The following is a 19825-nucleotide window of genomic DNA, read 5'->3' as shown; positions in this document are numbered from 1 at the left end:
ACTCTGCTTCTCTCTCCACAGCTGCTGCCTGACCTGCTGAGTATTTGCAGCATTTCTTGTTTTTACAACTACTACACACCCTGGACACTCCTCTCCTCCTTCCCGTCCTCCTCCATGCACCCGATAACCCCACCCTGTCCTCACCTGCTCCTCCATGTAGCCGATAACCCCACCCTGTCCTCCCCTGCTCCTCCATGTAGCCGATAAACCCACCCTGTTCTCCCCGAGTGCCCTCCCCTATCCCTCCATGCACAACCCCCTCATGCCTTCGCCACCATCCCCTGAGAAGAATTGCCTTTGCTGGTGGTGAGCCTGGAGCCAAACATCCATTCCAACGTTGGTGTTCCTTGTGCCAATGAGCTCAAGACAAGAAACCACTGACCTCAGACACAAATGCACAAAGCCGACTGGTGTACGCCACATTTAAATGAATGTGAACCGAGTGGCATGGGAATACCATTCGGCGCTAACTTAATCTGGCAGGTAGGACTTAATTTGAACCGTGTAGGGTAATGGCAAAGCTGCAATCCGCCACTGTGCGGGGGGATCCCTGGACCACCGCAAACGTGCCACTGACTTAATTGCAATAAAAAAAAAACCACTGTCGGAAATCTGAGAAAACAACTGACGCCTAATTAAATCACCTCGCACACCACCAAAGGCACTCTTGCAGGACCCATAAAATTTCCCCCATTGTGTTCTCACCAGGCTTTCAGTGGTGAGTTTCAGGTAGCCCAGGAAACCCATGGATGCAATGATAAACTTAAGACTGAGTAGCTACCATACGTTAATAGGCAACCCACCTCGCCTGCGGGGGTTGTGCGCAATCAGTCGAATGTACTCAAATTAAACATGGAAGGCAGTGGGTTGAGGTTGGCATCAGCATCCCAATGCAGTCACATTTTTGCTGAAGTTAACTGCTCTCACCTGCATCCAAACCCATTTGCTCCTCGAGGTTAAAAATCACCCCCATTGCCCCTTGTTAAAAACTGTTGAGCACTGGTGCACAAGTGAAGTTTCAAGAGATTAAGTTCCCTCTTGTGTTGCCAATTGTTTTTATAATGGTCTGATTTTTGAAGTTCCAAAAAGAAAATTTATTGGATTGATGTAAACACTGTATTTAGTAACAAACATTTGCTGGAGGGTCACCTATACATAACTTCATGATTTAAATTAATTCATGTTTGTAATGGAGCAGAATGTAATTAAGATAGGAAAATTAAGTTCTAAAAAGCTGGAGTTTAGGCTGTGAAAGGTTTGCCTTCGTAGTTCATGTCCGAATCAGATGGTTCTTGGGATTGCTGATCTGTTGCTTCCTTTTCCACTTCAGAAAAGCTTTGAGTCTCAGAAGTCTCTGTAGGATTTTTTGCTCTAAAATTAAAATAATAGCTAAATTTAGTTATACACGAACTGTAAGATGAAATGCATTTGTTGAGTGTTTATTAAACCAGGCACATATATAAATTTGAATTTAGCCTTATACAACAAGAAATGTTGCTGAAAAACTATTGAAATAGTAATCTAAAAGCCAGTATTTATGTTTTGAACTAGCTGTTTCTTCCCAGTTAAATGGAAGTACAGTATCATTATAAACAGGACAAGACTTGAGTTGTACTTCCGAAGATCCTTACTGGCAGATGGACAGACTGGCATTGGATGGTGGTGGCATCTGAAATACCAGTTGCAATGAATCACAAAGCGTGCTGAATGAGGAGGTTCAACTCTTTGCTCATCCCTCTCACTGAGCAAAATTCCCACCTTTGAACCTCCCTTCCACTTTCCATCTCCATCCATCCTGAACTTCTGTGCCACCACTAATGGGAGTGTTTAGTTGCAGCATGACATGTTTACATAGGCAGTTTACATTATAAATGTGGAGATGGGCATTTATAATAGATAAAGATAAGGACAGATTGTAAGTCTTTAAAATAGGAACTGAATTACATCTGTATGCACTGGTCCAGTAAGCCCTTGTCCTTTATCCTGCCTCACCTGAAGATACACTTGGCCTTGACTCCTCCCATGTGCAATGTGAACCAGTATATTAAAAACCTTGCAGTTGAGTGCACTTTCTGTCTACAGAAGTTCCTGCTGTCACATTTTTTATGTTAACTTCTTCCCATTGTAATTTCCTACATCCACATTTACAATGAAAACTGCGGAAAACTACAGACCTGTTAGTTTGATGTCAGTAGTGGGGAAAATGTTAGAATCTATTATAAAGGATGAGATAACTGGACAATTGGAAAATAATATAAAAACAAGAAGTGCTGGAAATACTCAGCAGGTCTGGCAGCATCTGTGGAGAGAGAAGCAGAGTTAACATTTCAGGTCAGTGACCCGTCATCAAAACTGACAAATATTAGAAATGTAAAAGATTTTAAGCAAGTGAAGTGGGGAGGGGGGGGGTGGGGGCAAGAGATAACAAAAAAGAAGGTGTTGATAGGACAAAGTCACAGAGAATAACTGACCAGAAGGTCATGGAACAAAGGCAAATGGTATGTTAATGGTGTGCTGAAAGACAAAGCATTAGTACAGAGAGGGTGTGAATTGACTGTAAAGCACAAAGCACTCCAAGCACTAACATTAAAATTAAAAAAAAAAACAGAAACAGTGGGTAGGCTCTGTAGAAACAAACTAATCAAACTAAAAAACCTAAAATAAAATAACAAAAGAAAAAACAACAAATAACTAAACATAAAAAGGGGGGGAGGCCCATCTTGGAAAATCATGATATGTTTGGGCAGAGTCAATGGAAACATGACAAACTCTTACAGGGTATGACAGAGTAGATGTGGATAGGATGTTTCTTCTGGCTGGTGAGTCTAGAACCAGGAGACACAGTCTCAGAATAAGGGGCAGGCCATTTCAGACTGAGATGAGGAATTTCTTTACTCAGAGTGTGTTGAGTCTGTAGAATTCTCTGCCCCAGTGGGCTGTGGATGTTCAATCATTGAGCATGTTTAAGACAGAAGTCGATAGATTTATGGATACTAATGACTTTAAGGGGCATGGGGATAATGGTGAAAAATGGCATAGAGGTAGATGAACAGTCATCATCACTTTGACTGGCAGAGCAGGCTCGACGGGCCAAATGGCCTACTCCTGCTCCTATTTCCTATGATCCTGTGATAAGCTGTCGCACTGTAATTGCATCATTCCACCAATGGTGACACTATATTACCTCAGTTTTGCAACTCCAATTCCTCAATTACTGCAGACAACTTCCTGTGTTCCAAACAACTCTAATTCTTTGTCTCACAACGGAATGTAAGTTATGCTATTTAACTGTCAATACATTCATATATAATATCAATATACAATGCATGATTTTCCAATGGGGACTGAATTACTTCTTTGCACCCTGGTCCAAATACTCTTCCCTGCCTGCACCCCCAACCTTGTTTTGGTTGCTTGGTCTTTATTCCCTGTGTACAATGCCCCAGGAGACTGATTGGTATTACATGAAACATCTTGTCAATTCATACATTTCTGTCCACAGATCCACTTCCTGCTGTTATGGATTTTTGGTCACACTTTTTATGTTAATATTTAATGCTGAAAATGACTATGATCAGGGGAGTTTTCCCATTCTCCTGGCAGACATTAATCCATCAAACAACATGACTAAAAAAAGTTTGAGTGGCCATTTATTTCACTGCTATTTCTGGGACCTTACTGTGCATAAATTGGCAGTCACATTTCCTTACATTACAACAATGACTACACTTCAAAACTACCTCAATAGCTGTGAAGTATTTTGGACTGTTACACGGTTGTAAAAGACGCTATATAAATGCCAGTTCTTAATCAGGAATTCCTAATACAAAACAGACCCACGTGAAATTATAGTTGAAAACCTTGTCCACTAAGCACATTTCTTGTAGCCCCATTACTTCCTGTATGACTGTATCCTGTCTCACTCCATGAGCAATGCCATGGAAAAACTACTCTACAGGCAAAAAACAGAAGATGAATGTGACCTGAACAACTAGACAATCAATCAGGCGTACTTAACTTTCTATAAGGTTAAAGAATTCATACAATTCTTGTTCATCGTTTCCTCAACAAGGCATGATCAAAGTTCATCAATGTATTCCTGATGGACTTACTGTGAGAGTCTTGTGTTGTTCACTGTTACTGTATTCTCATTGGATTCAGCATTAATTGTTTCAGCAGCCTCGCTGTCCTCATAGCTTTTTGCTGGTATTGCTTTTCTATTGGAAAAAAAAACAGTCAAACACAATACGACATTTCTTTTAGTATTAAGGAAATGTTCTAAAATTTTATGGAAGAACTTTTCTAGATTTTTATCTAAGAAAACATTGGCAAAAATATCAAAGAAGCAAGTTATCTTTTAAGATAATCACAATTTTAATTTATGTACACACCCAAGACCAATCATAACAGGAAGTGCCATAACAGTGACCTTTCATCGACCTAACCTGAAACATTAACTCTGCTTCTGTCTCCACAGATGCTGCCAGACCTGCTGAGTGTTTCCAGCACTTTCTGTTTTTATTTCAGATTTCCAGCCTCTGCTGTATTTTGCTTTTATCATCCAAGACCAAGTTGGTTCAGACCAAGAAGGTCCCAAGTTCAATCCTTAATCCTTGAGCGAGTTGATCTCGGTCAGGATGAGAGGGGGCCCTATAATTTAGTTTAGTGTCCCTAGTATGGTGCCACTGGGCTTCACCTGGAAGACATCAGCCATTGCCCCCAGCCCTTTTCATTGTCCAGCGATAAAGTATGCATAAGTACGTATTAGATGAAGACAGAATCAAGCTTAAATGTGAAACTGCCTCCATAGGAACATAGAAAATATGAGCAGGAATAGGCCATTTGACCCCTCAAGCCTGCTCCGCAATTCATATAGATCAGGGTTGATCTACCTCAACGCCATTTTCCCGCACTATTCCCATATCCCTTGATGCCTTTAATATCTAGAAATCTATCGATCTATGTTTTGAACGTACTCAATGGCTGAGCCTCTGCCGTCCTCTGAGGTAGCGAATTCCAAGGATTCACCACCCTCTGATTGAAGAAATTCTTCCCCATCTCAGTCTTAAATGGCTTACCTCTTATTCTGAGACTGTCTCCCCTGCTTCTAGACCTCACAGTCAGGGGAAATATCCTTCTTGCCTCTACCCTGTCAAGCCATGTAAGAACTCTGTATGTTTCATTGTTCTAAACTCTAGAGAATATAGGCCCAGTCTCCTCAATCTCTCCTCGTAGGACAATCCCACCATCTCAGGAATCAGAATGATGAACCTCTGTTGCACTCCCTCTATGGCAAGTATATCCTTCCTTAGATAAAGACAGTCTCACCAAGGCTCTATACAATTGCAGCAAGACATCTTTACTCTTATACTCAGATCTTCTTGCAATAAAGGCCAACATACCATTTTCCTTCCCAATTGCTTGCTGCACCTGCATGTTAGCTTTCAGTGACTCATGAACAAGGACACCCAGGTCCCTTTGTTACATCAACACTTACCAATCTGTCACCATTTAACAAATACTCTGCATTTCTATTTTTCCTACGAAAGTGGATAACTTCACATTTTTCCACATTATATTCCATCTGCCATATTCTTGCCTACTCACTTAACCAGTCTAAAACTCCTTGAGGCCTCTTTGCATCCTCCTCACAACTCACATTCCCACCTAGTTTTGTTTCATCAACAAACTTGGAATTATTACATTTGGTCCCTACATCCAAATCATTGATATAGATTGTGAATAGCTGGGGCCCAAGCATTGATCCTTGCGATACTTAGTCACAGCCTGCCAACCTGAGAATGACCAGTTTATTCCTATTTGCTGTTTTCTGTCCGTTAACCAATTCTTAATCCATGACAGTATATTACCCCAAATCCATGTGCTCTAATTTTATTTACTAACCTCATATGTCGGAGCTTATCGAAAGCCTTCTGAAAATCCAAATACACCACATCCACTGGTTCCCCCTTATCTATTCTGCTACATCCTCAAAAAACTCCCAACAGGTTTGTCAAACATGATTTCCCTTTCATAAATCCATGTTGACTCTGCCCAATCCTACCATTTACTAAGTGTCCTGTTGTCACATCCTTTAATATAGATTCTAGCATTTTTCTCTTCTACTGATGTCAGGCTAACAGGTCTGTAGATCCCCTTTTCTCTCTGCCTCCTTTCTTAAATAGTGGTGTTACATTTGCTACCTTCCAATCTGCAGGAACCATTCCAGAGTATATAGACTTTTGGAAGATGACCACCAATGCATTCACTATCTCTACAGACACCTTTCAACACTCTGGGATGTAGATCATCAGATCCAAGTGATTTACCAAATTTCAGTCCCATTAATTTCTCCAGTACTACTTTTTTACTAATATTAATTTCTTTCAGTTCCACATTCGCACTAGTCTCTCGGTTTTCTAGCATTCTTGGGAGGTTTTTTGTATCTTCCTCAGTAAAGACAGACTCAAAGTATTTGTTTAGTTTCTCTGCAATTTCCTTATTCCCCATTATAAATTCTCCTGTCTCTGCCTGGAATGGGCTCACATTTGTTTTTGCGAATCCTTTAGCCTATGTTTCTGGATTACTAGTCCAGTGACATTACCACTATGCCACTGTAGAAACATAGAAAATAGAAGCAAGAATAGGCCATTTGTCCCTTCGAGCCTGCTCCGCCATTCATTATGATCATAGCTGATCTTTCAACTCAGTAACCTGTTTCCACTTTCGCCCTATACCCTTAGATCCCTTTATATCTGATTCCTTCTTGTAAACATACAATGTTTTGGCCTCAACTGCTTTCTGTGGTAGCGAATTCCACAGGCTCACCACTCTCTGGGTGAAGAAATTTCTCCTCATCTCAGTCCTGAAAGGTTTACCCCGTATCCTTAGACTATGACCCCTGGTTCTGGACTCCCCCACCAGCGGGAACATCCTTCCTGCATCTACCCTGTCAAGTCCTGTTAGAATTTTAGAGGTTTCTATGAGATCCCCCCTCACTCTTCTGAACTCCAGCGAATATAATCCTAACTGACTCAATCTTTTTTTAAATTCATTCATGGGATGTGGGCGTCGCTGGCCACATTTATTGCCCATCCCTAATTGCCCTAACTGAGTGGCTTGCTAGGCCATTTCAGAGGGCATATAAGAGTCAATCACATTGCTGTGGGTCTGGAGTCACATGTAGGCCAGACCAGGTAAGGACAGCAGATTTCCTTCCCTAAAGGACATTAGTGAACCAGATGGGTTTTTACAACAATCGACAATGGTTTCATGGCCATCATTAGACTAGCTTTTTAATTCCAGATTTATTAATTGAATTCAAATTCCGCCTTCTGCTGTGGTGGGATTTGAACCCATGTCCCCCGAGCAATACCGTGGGTCTCTGGGTTACTAGTCCAGTGACAATACCACTTCGCCACCGTCTCCCCATACATCAGTCCCACCATCCCAGGAATCAGTCTGGTAAACCTTCGCTCACTCCCTCTATAGCAAGAACATCCTTCCTCAGATAAGGAGACCAAAACTGCACACAATATTCCAGGTGTGGCCTCACAAAGGCCCTGTATAATTGCAGTAAGACATCCCTGCTCCTGTATTCGAATCCTCTCGCTATGAAGGCCAACATACCATTTGCCTTTTTTACCACCTGTTGGACCTGCATGCTTACCTTCAGTGACTGGTGTACGAGAACACCCAGGTCTCGTTGCATATTCCCCTCTCTCAGTTTATAGCCGTTCAGATAATAATCTGCCTTCCTGTTTTTGCTACCAAAGTGGATAATCTCACATTTATCCACATTATACTGCATCTGCCATGCATTTGCCCACTCACTCAACTTGTCCAAATCACCCTGAAGCCACTCTGCATCCTCCTCACAACTCACCCTCCCACCCAGTTTTGTGTCATCAGCAAATTTGGAAATATTACATTTAGTTCCCTCATCTAAATCATGAATATATATTGTGAATAGCTGGGGTCCTAGCACTGATCCCTGCAGCACCCCACTAGTCACTTCCTGCCATTCGGAAAAAGACCCATTTATCCCTCCTCTTTGTTTCCAGTCTGCCAACCAATTTTCTGTCCACCGCAATACACTACCCCCAATCCCATGCGCTTTAATTTTACACACTAATCTCTTATGTGGGACTTTGTCGAAAGCCTTCTGAAAGTCCAAATAAACTACATCCACTGGCTCCCCCTCATCAACTCTACTAGTTACTTCCTCGAAGAGTTCTGGTAGATTTGTCAAGCATGATTTCCCTTTCGTAAATCCGTGCTGACTCTGCCCGATTCTACCACTGTTCTCCAAGTGCTCTGCTATAAAATCTTTGAGAATGGACTTTAGAATTTTCCCCACTACCGACGTCAGGCTGACTGGTCTATAATTCCCTGCTTTCTCTCTACCTCCCATTTTCAATAATGGGGTTACATTAGCTACCCTCCAATCTGTAGGAACTGTCTACCCCATTTTCTTTTTACATATCTATAGAAGCTTTTACAATTGGTTTGTTTTTCTCTCTAGTTTACTTTCATATCCTATCAAGCACCCGTGCACCTGAAAGTTACAAAGTCTGTCGACACTCATTATCGAGGCATATACACAAAAATGGTGAACTGACCAAAATGCCAGAGAGCGAGTGGCACCTGTGGAATTGTAACTAGTCTGAGTTCAATACTTGCATGAAAGAAAAGGATTGTGAGAAATATGTTATAAAGAAATTAGGGTATATTGTTTCCTGTTAAAATCATTTTTATGGAGGCAATTGAACCATTCATTGTTTCCTGTTATTTATTCATCTCAAATTGCACTAAGGACATTACATCATTGCTATCCTGCTTTTCCAAATAATTTGGTACCACCCAAAACCACAAACATACTTTTAACAACTTGTGCCTGAAAATAGGAGAGATGTTTAAAGGGTGGCAAAATTAACAATGTGCACTTTACACTGTTATCTGAAGTCAAGATTACCTCCAGTATCTGTATAATAACATTGTAGCAAAATGGAAATGCTATGTTAGATATGTTTATCTTGCGCCTTTTAATGAAGTGCTGTAACCCAGTTATAAGATTTATTCCATTTGCTTTGTTGAAAGGAGAAAGGGCTACTGGAGATATTTATCTGTTGTTTCATAGGCTCAGACTTGTTTGATCAAAAATTAGTCAAGATAAAAACTCTTCTGGCCAAGTACAGTGTATTTATGAAAAACATTAAGGTGTCAGCACCTCATAGAACCTTTAGCAGCTTTGTTGCAAGTCGTACTTATGCACTTATGTTTTCAACAGTTATCAGTTTAGTTATGATATTGTATCTTCATCAACATTGAGAACCTGCACTATAGTTATGTGATGGCAAATAACTGTCACAAGTGTAGGTAAAATTGGGTAGTTAGATAATAGTTTAACATGACCATTTTCACACAGTATCCTCTGTAATAACTAACAAGGTCAAGGAAACCATTTTAATACTAATACATGACCATAGAAGCCATTTTGTGTACTGTATTAATCAAACTAATGTATTAAGCAGCAACCAATATTAAACAGATGATTGTAAAAGTAATGAGCCTTGATTGAGTTATAATTAATGAATTGATAATCATGTTAAAGAGTGGGTTTTTAACTTAATGGTTATGAAGTTTAAAACTAAGTCCTAAGCTTGTGAGAAAGTTCAGTGTTAGTTGAATTTTGTAACTCACTGTAATGCAAAGTCAGCAGAATAAAGTGTTCTGAACCCTGATAACATTCAGTAGCTTGGCTAACAAACAATTGCTTTCTGCACGTATTTTCTACTGTCTGGATCAGCATAAGCAGATAATAACAGTAATGAATAGAACTCTTAGTTTTTTTCTGTAATTATTGGCCAGTACTTTATCAATTAGGCCCCTAGTAGAGTAGGTTAGTAACCAACCATTGGCAAACTATAAGGCAGTCTAATGGCCAAAAAGGGATTTAAAACAAACATGTCTCCTTGTGCAAAAATAACAGAAAACCTCCGAGTTAGAACCACAGACCAACAGCCAAGTTTTCAGCCTGACGAGGAATCAAGACTGAAAAGAGAGGACCATGTCACTCTGCGACCAATACTCGACCAGGAAGAATTGTGAGAACTGTAAAGTTGCATTACCAAGTTTGTTAAATATAGTTCTGCTTCCAATTGTTAGGTATTATTTTACTTTCAATAAACTCTTTAGACTTATTAATCAAGTGGGCGGCACAGTGGCGCAGTGATTAGCACTGCAGCCTCACAGCTCCAGCGACCCGGGTTCAGTACTGCGTAATGCCTGTGCGGAGTTTGCAAGTTCTCCCTGTGACCGTGTGGATTTCCACTGGGGGCTCCGGTTTCCTCCCACAGCCAAAGACTTGCAGGGTTGATAGGTAAATTGGCTTTTGTAAATTGCCCCTAGTGTAGGTAGGTGGTAGGCGAATTGAGGGAAGGTGGGGATGTGGTAGGGAATATGGGATTAATGTAGGATTAGTATAAATGGGTGGTTGTTGGTCGGCACAGACTCGGTGAGCCGAAGGGCCTGTTTCAGTGCTGTATCCTCTATGACTATGACTAATTATCCTGTTGCCGTAATATTAGTTTAATCTTGCCTGAATTAAGTTGAATTTGGGTCCACAAGGGAATTTCACAAGCTACAATCACATTATATTTTGACATCTTATGGCTATTATGAAGCTTCTTGCTTTACTTCACATGATTGGACAACTCAAAGCAATTCATTGTATAAATGTCAGGCCTGGTGGCTATTTTTTAGCTATGGTTAGAAGGTCAATACAAAATTGCCTGCATTTAATGCTGAACGGCTGCTTACGTATAATAATAGATTGTATCATCTCAGGAATTTGACCGAAGGAGCTGGAAGAACAATGGACTATTTTAAAGTCTTTCTGGATTAAATAACTACTTGTGCTGAATTATACCCATCTAATACCCTTGGCTTTGTGAATCATGTACTTCAAAGTCAATTTGATCAGTAGCTTTAGCCTTCATAGTGTGGGAGTGAAACTTGTCTTCAGCAAAAGCCAATGGTACATAGTGCCTGATGTTGGCTGCCGGTTTGCTATCACCATTTTGTACCTTTGCTGACGTTCAGTTTCAACTCCCGTGAGTCTCGCAATTGATATTTCCCATCTTCTGGGTTAATAGGAGACATAGTGTGAATCCTACATAGGTTTGAGTCCAAAGCTTTACTACTAAATAGAGTAATTGTTCTGGACAATGCTAATTCATTGTTGTAGAGAATGAATGATCAGGGTTTACAGATCAATAATTTCTGTCATGCTGTTTGCATGAAAAAAATGATGCTGCAAAAGGCACAGACAGGAGCAAGAAGACATTTCAGTCTCTGAAAGCCTAAAGTTCATTTCAATCAACTAACCACTAAGAAATTTGTTCTTACCAATTCCTTCATATATCTATGTTGTCTTGGATTTATTGCTTTTATTCACTGCATTTCAGAATTGGTGTCTTATGATAGACACCAGAGGGATGATCTTGACTGCCCCACGTCCACCTGGCCTGCTGGAAACTACGGGGTTAAAATTGCTTCTATGGCTACCCTGGACTCTTCCATCACCATTCCCGCCCCCAGCATTATAATTGGCCTGTTTGTGTCTGCATGTCTGCCAAGCGGGGTCCAAACTAAAAGGTTAAATTTGTGTTCCTTTGTCATTCCTGCTCACACTGCATTTTAACTTGAATTTGCAGAAGATTCACTCATTCCTAAACCCATTGGAAAAACCTAGTGGGATTGGTCTATGAGAGTCCCTGAAGCAGCATCAAAGAGGACTCCCAGCTGCAGCTCACTGGGTCACAAGACTTTTTGCTGTCTGGCTTGCCAGGAGTGTTTTCAGCTACCAGATTGTATCTTCTACCCTTTTGTGGGAGTGATTCTTGCTTCTTTCTTCTGGATGGAGCAAGACCTAGAAGTAAAGGAGGAGCAGCAGCCTCAGCAACTACCAGAACCATCACCTGGTGTGTCTGAATATGTCAGGTTTGGGGTACTGTATGGAGGAGGCCATACTGTTACGGCCGAGGCAGGAGGAGGACGGAGTACACAGTTAATTCAGTCCCACTTCTCTACAGGTCACAGCATATCAATAAATGTTCCCACTTACCGAAACAGCCAATTAGATACTCTATTTATCTCTGAATAAAGCACACCAACCAGGTTTCTTTAATCAACAATAAAATTAACTGATTATAAATACTGATATAAGTCTATATATGAATTGAAATATTAAAGCTCCCTATTTTCCCTGGCCCTCATGCACAGGCATCCAAAACCCAGTTAACCAGGGGAAAAAAAGGAATTTTGTTTACAGCTGTTTCATAGGAATGAAAAGAATAATAAAAAACTTAGGCTGTCGCGATCTGGAAGGAAGGTCTTTGATTTGTCGAGGTAAAGCAAAGTCGAATAGTTGGAAGCCACTCGAAGTCTTTCCAGGCGAGGTTGATGAACAGTCTGTGATGGGTAGGTGTTCAAAGAACTTAAACTGTAGAAAGCTTCACATAAGATCTTCCATCAGGTGTGCAGCAACAAGGATCTTCTTTGGTTCTACAGCAGAAATATAACAGTAAAAGGTTTCTTCCAATATTCAGGATTCCCTAAATCCAGAAGGCAATAGGGACCACATTTGATGTAGGGATTCTTTAGAGACAGTAAGAATCTGTCGCATTTGAAATACAGGGTTTCTTCTCAGGAAATGCAGGATTCCTTTCCATAGAGGTAATACTTTTCTGGGTCTTCTGATCTCCAAGCAGGTCAGAATCAAATTTCAATTGCCTGTTTTTTGGCCAAACCCACTGGCTTTAAAGTTCAAAACTGAAACCAAAACCTTCCTGAAACAAGTCACGTGCCCAGTCATAAATTCTCCCTTGTCATAACAGAGGGTAGCTCTGAACTCAACCCCCTGTTGGTTTCCTTGAAATTACCTACTTTACAGTCCTTGTATACCAGTTCAGCTTTTGTTAAACTTCCTTTCAAAACATCCATAAAGTTCAACTATTTACAGGTGTCTCAATGTCCACTGAAATCCTTTTTCAGTTTTTAAAAACACAGAATACGAAGTTTTAATACAAAAAAGATCTTCATAACAATACCCAGTATGCAGGGTCTACAGGCAAAAGACACCAAGACCACCTGAGGAGCAGTGCAGGTGGAGGCTACGTTTCTCCAGAGAGATAATTGCAGACCTCTGCAATATCCTCCAACATGACCTACTGCCTGCTGAAACAGGGGGACATACCATAACACAAGAGCAAAGTACCACAGATGCTGGAAATCTGTATTAGGAACAGAAAATGCTGGAAATATTCAGTAGGTCTGGCATACTATGCCAGTGGCCCTCAAAGTCACCACAAGATCTGAATGTTTACCAGCTGCTCCTTTCAGTTTGCAACAAGGGCCATCAGTTGTATCTCACAGGCTGCAGTTCACAGCTGCATAAAGCAGGTGGGCAACACATGACTTTCCAGTGTCAAGCAATATTCACTTTTCCCATTGGCCCCAGCAGTCAACAAGAGGAAGCTTCCCTCACATGCAAGAAATTATTTGTGTGTCAATTTTAGCAGCAGAATACTAGTTGCTAACATTCGTCAATAGAACAAAATCCCACTGTATCTGTACAACTAGTGGCCAAACACAGAGAAACAACATTATGCAGGTCTGTGCAATGTACCCAGGGAACTGCCATGATGCTTTATTCTCTGACACTCTATCATCCCCTTACTGTTCAACCCTTGGAGCTGCTAGGGTACAAGTGATGCCCCCTACAAACCTAGCTGGTGACATCCCTACCAAATCCTATTACAACCAAGCAGCACAGAATCAGTCAAAACCAGGACACAACCAGGATCCTTATAGCTGACTTGTTGGCATTGTAGTGGGTACTATTTGGGTGGGGGGGAGGGTGCAGGGTGGTGAATGTGCAGATATGTTGACATCCTGAGCAGGGTGGAATGAGAAAAAAATGGAGGCTGGGGGCAGGCCGTAAACGTCCCCAACATGGGGCGGCACAGTGGCGCAGTGGTTAGCACCGCAGCCTCACAGCTCCAGCGACTCGGGTTCAATTCTGGGTACTGCCTGTGTGGAGTTTGCAAGTTTTCTCCCTGTATCTGCGTGGGTTTCCTCCGGGTGCTCCAGTTTCCTCCCACATGCCAAAGACTTGCAGGTTGATAGGTAAATTGGCCATTATAAATTACCCCTAGGATAGGTAGGTGGTAGGGAAATATAGGGACTGGTGGGGATGTGGTAGGAATATGGAATTAGTATAGGATTAGTATAAATGGGTGGTTGATGGTCGGCACAGACTCGGTGGGCCGAAGGGCCTGTTTCAGCGCTGTATCTCTGAAAAAAAATGCTTTCAACAGTTGTTCAATGAAAATGTAAGCAAGGGACGCAAACTTGCTTTAAGTGATAAGTAGGATCAGGAAATGCTCCAGAAATTTCAGCAGTCTGTTCTTCAAATGTTAAAATGGACTGTGTCTCATGCTGAAAATGACAGGGAGGTTTGCTGCACGCCATGCTTCTGTACGCACAATACCTGGCCTGAGTTATAAATGGCTGTAGTATATTTCTGATTATTGATGACAAGGCAACAGGCCTATAATTCACCAGTTTACATCTTTATCCTGTTATAATGCTTAAAATCACATTCACCATAAGGTCATAAGGTCGTAAGAACTAAGAGCAGGAGCAATTCAGCACCTCGAGCCTGTTCCGCCATTCAATACGATCATGGCTGATCTCATCTTGGCCTCAATTCCACTTTCCTGCCTGTTCTCTATAACCCTTCAGCCCATGACTAATTAAAAATCTGTCTACTCCTGAAATTTACTCAATATCCCGGCACCCACCGCACTCTGGGGTAAGTCAATTCCACAGACTCACGACCCATTTTGTAGCCCACTGGTATTATCCCCTGAGCTCTGACAATTTTCACTATATTCTTGGTTATAAATTTCACTTCAGTCTTGTGTTTTAGAAGCCTGTAAAATGCTTCATTTTCTCAATGACGTTTTTATTATTGACCAATGTCTTCTTCAAAAACTCAGATGCATCTTTTGTAAGTTTAATTTCCTGCTTGGGAATATAGCTGGTATATCCTATGGTGGAACCTGCTGTGGAAAACGAACAATTAAAAGCACTGTTGTACTGCAAATGATCCCTGCTATCCTGCCCCTTTCATCCTTACTCCAATTGTTGTTGTTGTTCAATATTTTGCCTGAAATATAAAACACATAAAAATCCATTTTTATATTCATTTTTCAACATGTTATCCCATATTTGCCTCATTTTCTGTCTCCCCAAATATCCTCCTTTTCACTATTTGTCTTGACTGAGTAACCAGGTTAATTGGTTCCAAACTCTAACTTGATGCAATGTTTCATCTCGTTTTGTGATCAATAAGTACACTGATTGAAAGGTGGGCAGGACGAGTTGTTCATTTGTCTTTTCAACAGAAGATTTCATCGACATGATACATCCCAGAATAGTACTGGCAAAGCTGTATGTCGCATTTCAAATGACCTGTTCAATGGATTAGGTAATGAAAGATCAGATGTGAAAAAACTAAAAGGTCTTACCTGCCTCTCTTTTTGCATTTGGTGCAGTAAATGGCAAGAGCAAGAGCCTCCACAGCCAAAAATACAGGCACAACAGCTGAAAGCAAACCAAATTTCCATGCCTGAAGACCGAAAACTGAGACTTCGGATGGATTAGTACCTGTGCAGACAAGATAACAATGTAATCTGAAGATTAGAGTTGATCTGTGTGTCTTTTTATTGGTATGTGATTTGAATCAGAGACTTCAAATTATTTGGGTTTCTACCAATCTGGAATCTCGTTTTGGAAGGCGAGCAAATTGAAAAAATCTGATGGCTGGATCTCTGAGATATCTGCTTTCCACCAATCATGGCCACTTTTCATCACTCCATCATTGGACACCATGACTTCAGCTGCTTAGGCCCTAAGTTCTAGTAATTCCCTCTCTAAACTTCTCTGTATCTCTACTCTCCTTTAAATCGCTCCTTAAAATCTATCTCTTTGACCAAGCTTGTGGTCACCTGTCCTAATATCTCTTTATGTGGCTTGTTGTGAAATATTGTCTGATTACGCCTCTGTGATGCGCCTTGGGAGGTTTTTACTAGGCTTAAGATGCTATATAAATGCAAGTTGCCGTTGTTGGATTAAATTTGGATTTGATCAATATTCCAAAGCTAAACTTTGTGCATTCCTATGTAGGAATTACTCAATCATTTTTCTTTATGAATGTAAATTAGAAAGAAAGCACTTGCACTTATAAAGCACCTTGCATGATACCTGAATGGTTGTGAAATGCTTTAGGACAATGAACTAATTCTAAAGTGTAGTCACACCTGTGCAGAAATGCTGCAGCCGATTTGCATACAGCAAGATCTTACAAAAGGCAATGAGATAAATTATCAGGAAATCTGTTTTTGTTGATGTTGGTTGAGGGATAAATATTGGCCAAGACACAGGGAGACCTCTCCTTTTCATTAAACAGGCCATGGGGTCTTTTACATTTACCTGAGAGGGCAGATGGGGGCCTTGGTTTAACATTTCATCTCAAAGACGCACCTCCAACCATTCAGTGTACTTCAGTGAATGGATAAATTAATATCAACTGATGGAAGACTTATGCTGTGCTTTGTGATCCTAAACAATATGAGCAGACAACTCTCTACTGTTTTCCCACTTTATACTTCAGAACTGATAGTTACATATAACTCGAAGCAGAAATTTTGTGGAAAACTCCCCATTGTCATCTACACCAATGACATCATGAATAGTTTTGTTCGAGCAGAGCATCTGTGACATTCAATGCATGTCATTGGTAAGGCAGACAGCAAAATGCAGCTTTTACATATCTAGCAGCAGACTCATGCAAAGCGAACAGCTACTTTTGGATATTCTTATTTAACTGCACAGTGCCCCTAGCCTGAAGTCGTTGTACCATCTGTACATAAATATTGGCGAGTACCATGACCTTCACCTTTATTTTGACAGCAAAATCACAGCATTCTCCATCAATGATGTTAGTGATTTGGAACTACATGAAATCACATGATGGAAAGCTCCCTGCAAAATTGCAGGCATTGTAACACAACAAAAGGTAAAAAAAGGTGATTATGTGGTATTGATAACTGTACAGATATCCTTTCATAATGTGATGGATTCATTTGTTTTTATATAGAAGTTCAAAATCAGATACAATAAAATAAATTAAAAGTATGTTTCCGCTGTTCAGGAGAGTCACAATCAAGAATATATAGAATACGGTTGGCCAAGTTGTTGCAGAAGTGAGCAGACATATTTATGCTAAAGCACTGTTCCACACAGCTTGAAAGAGCATTCTGAAGTTTAATGGAAAAGTAACTTTCATCTCATTAACAAAGGAAATTTGACACTGTCTCGAACGAAGCATGAAGGAGTTCAAATAGAGAGTGAGTTATCAGTTCACAGAGACAGAGATCAAAAGTGCTAGAATGAAAATCAATTTCTGTTTTCTGGTCTTGAGAGAGGCCTTTGAGAAAGCTAACCTCCTTCCTAGGAAAAGACTGTTCACTGAATACTACAGCACTGTTCCAATTGAAGCAGCCTATAAACTGAAAATATAATCTTCGGAACATAGGAAAATGAGTAGGCCATTTAGCCCGTGGAGTCAATTCCTCCATGGCTAATCTGCAACCCAACTCCAGATACCCACATTAGCTCATAACCCTTAATACCTTTGGATAACAAAAATATATCAATCTCAGATTTAAAATTTAGAATTGGTCTAGCATCAATTGCTGTTTGAGGAAGACAGTTATAACGTTTCTATCGTTCTTAGTGTGTAGCAGGATTTTCTATTTCACTCCAGGCCTATGTAACTTGTGTTTTCTATGTGTCCATTTGCATGTGCAGTTTGGCTGCTAATTTGGATCCAAGCCCATCACTTGCATTTCCACTTTTTACTCCCCCACTTTTTTTTAGTTCTTTTCTCTTTACCTTTCCAAGACCCTTCTCTCTAATCATCATGCCTCCTTTCACTTCTCCCCACTCAGGTACTCTGTCCTCCCAAATCCCTACACTAACCCTTCAGTACTCCTCAACCTTCCTGCTCTCCGGCCACTGCCTCAGGCTTGACTCCTTCCCTCCCCCTGTGCCTCTCTTGGCATCCTCCGAAGGCTTATCACAATTAAGGCCTCATTGCAAACTCCACCCCAATTGCCCCATTCTACTGTCTCACCGTACCTCTCCACATCTCCCTCCAGAATGCCCGTTCACTTGTGAACAAGGCTTTTGCCTTCCATGAACTTATTGTGGATGATTGCATCAATATCATGGCCTTGACGGAAGCCTGGCTGAGGGGTGATGACACTTTTCCCCTACAGGAAGCCTCCCCACCTCGCTATGCTTTCCTTCACTTTCCCCATCATGACTGTCATGGTGGCGATGTAGCTCTAATCACCAAATCTCACCTTGCTTAGTCCTCTTGCTCTTTGGTACTTTCTCTTCCATCGAGAATCTGACCTTGTTCCACCCCTCTTACCTCAATGAAAATCCTCACTCTCTACTGCCTACCCAAGTACCTTACCTCCTTACCTCCCTCAGCCTCTGCATCGATCAACTTTTCATCTTCACTGATTTCAATCTCCATCCCAACTCATCATGCTCCCTCTCCTCTGAGTTCACTGACTTTTTAGCCTCCCTTAATCTCTCACTCCATGTAAACACCCCCATCCATATTCATGGCCACCCCCTTGATATCTCACGTTCCATTTCTACTCCCATTGTATCATTCACAGATAAGGTTATCTCTGATCACTTGCTTGTATCACTCTCCACCCACATCTCTCTCCCAAATCCCAACCCCACTTCCTTCTGTGTCCACCCCTGGAAAACACTCTCCCAAATTCCCAAACAACTGCAATTTCAAGATCCCAACTGTCTAACCTTTGGCCCTCTGCTACCGATTTGCTTAACCACACCCTCACCTTCATCTTGATGCCATAGTCCCCAGTAAAACTGTTACTCTCTCTCACCCTGGCCATTTGCCTGGTCTGAATCTCATCACCGCTCCCTTGAGTCCAAGGAATGCAGACTTAAATGGATATGGTGGACAACTGGATTAGCCAGATTTGGCTGGATCACACAAAACGTGTTTGCTAAAACTGGTCATGATTTCAATATCGTCCTGGAATGCAAAGATAACCCCCAGATTCTTTTCTCTACTGCAAACTATCTTTTTAAACTCCTGTCCCCTGTCTCACCCACCCTCACCTCCAACAATAAATATGAGCAGCTCAGAGACTTTGTTGTCACTAAGATTGATACCATTACATCAACTGCCTTTGCCGCTTCCCTCCCTTCCTCTAGTCCAACGAGTCAAACTTCTAAAGTTCCGCGCTGCCCTAGCCCTGAACTTGGATTTTTCTTTAGTTTCTCTTCTATTTCCCTCCTGCCCTCACGGAGCTCATCTTATTCATGAGATTCATGTCCTGTTCCCTCAACCCTATTCCCACTAAACTACTGACCACCCAACTTCCCCTCCTGCTCCCCATGTTAGCCAATATTGTTAAGTTTTTTTTTGTTATTGTCCCTCTTCTTAAAAATGGCCATCATCATCCCTCTCATCAAAAAAGAACGCTTGACTCCACCGTCCTTGCAAACTACCATCCCATCTCCAACCTTCCTTTCCTCTCCAAAGTCCTTGAACGTGTTGACACCTGCAAATCCGTACCTATCTTTCCCAAAACTCCATGTTTGAATCCCTCCAATCAGGTTTCCACCCCCGGCCCAGTACCGA

The 19825-nt window shown here is 41.2% G+C and overlaps 1 protein-coding gene across 4 annotated transcripts in view; it reads right to left on the bottom strand.

Annotated features, from left to right (window-relative positions):
* Positions 1-1114: 1114 nt before the first annotated feature.
* The window catches only part of LOC137368770 (uncharacterized), a 244694-nt gene continuing 225983 nt past the window's right edge, over positions 1115-19825 (bottom strand). For all 4 annotated transcript variants that reach the window (XM_068028966.1, XM_068028968.1, XM_068028967.1 and 1 more), the window contains 3 exons: positions 15597-15735; positions 4113-4217; positions 1115-1371 (listed from right to left, as the gene is read on the bottom strand). In XM_068028966.1, coding sequence (XP_067885067.1) covers positions 1242-1371; positions 4113-4217; positions 15597-15735 — 374 coding nt within the window. In that variant the 3' untranslated portion in view covers positions 1115-1241. The remainder of the gene's footprint in view (positions 1372-4112; positions 4218-15596; positions 15736-19825) is intronic.

This window comes from Heterodontus francisci, chromosome 4 (assembly GCF_036365525.1).
Source record: "Heterodontus francisci isolate sHetFra1 chromosome 4, sHetFra1.hap1, whole genome shotgun sequence".
NCBI lineage: Eukaryota > Metazoa > Chordata > Chondrichthyes > Heterodontiformes > Heterodontidae > Heterodontus > Heterodontus francisci.
The sequence above is the reverse complement of the archived record's forward strand: the minus strand, read 5'-3'. Positions and strand labels throughout refer to the sequence as shown.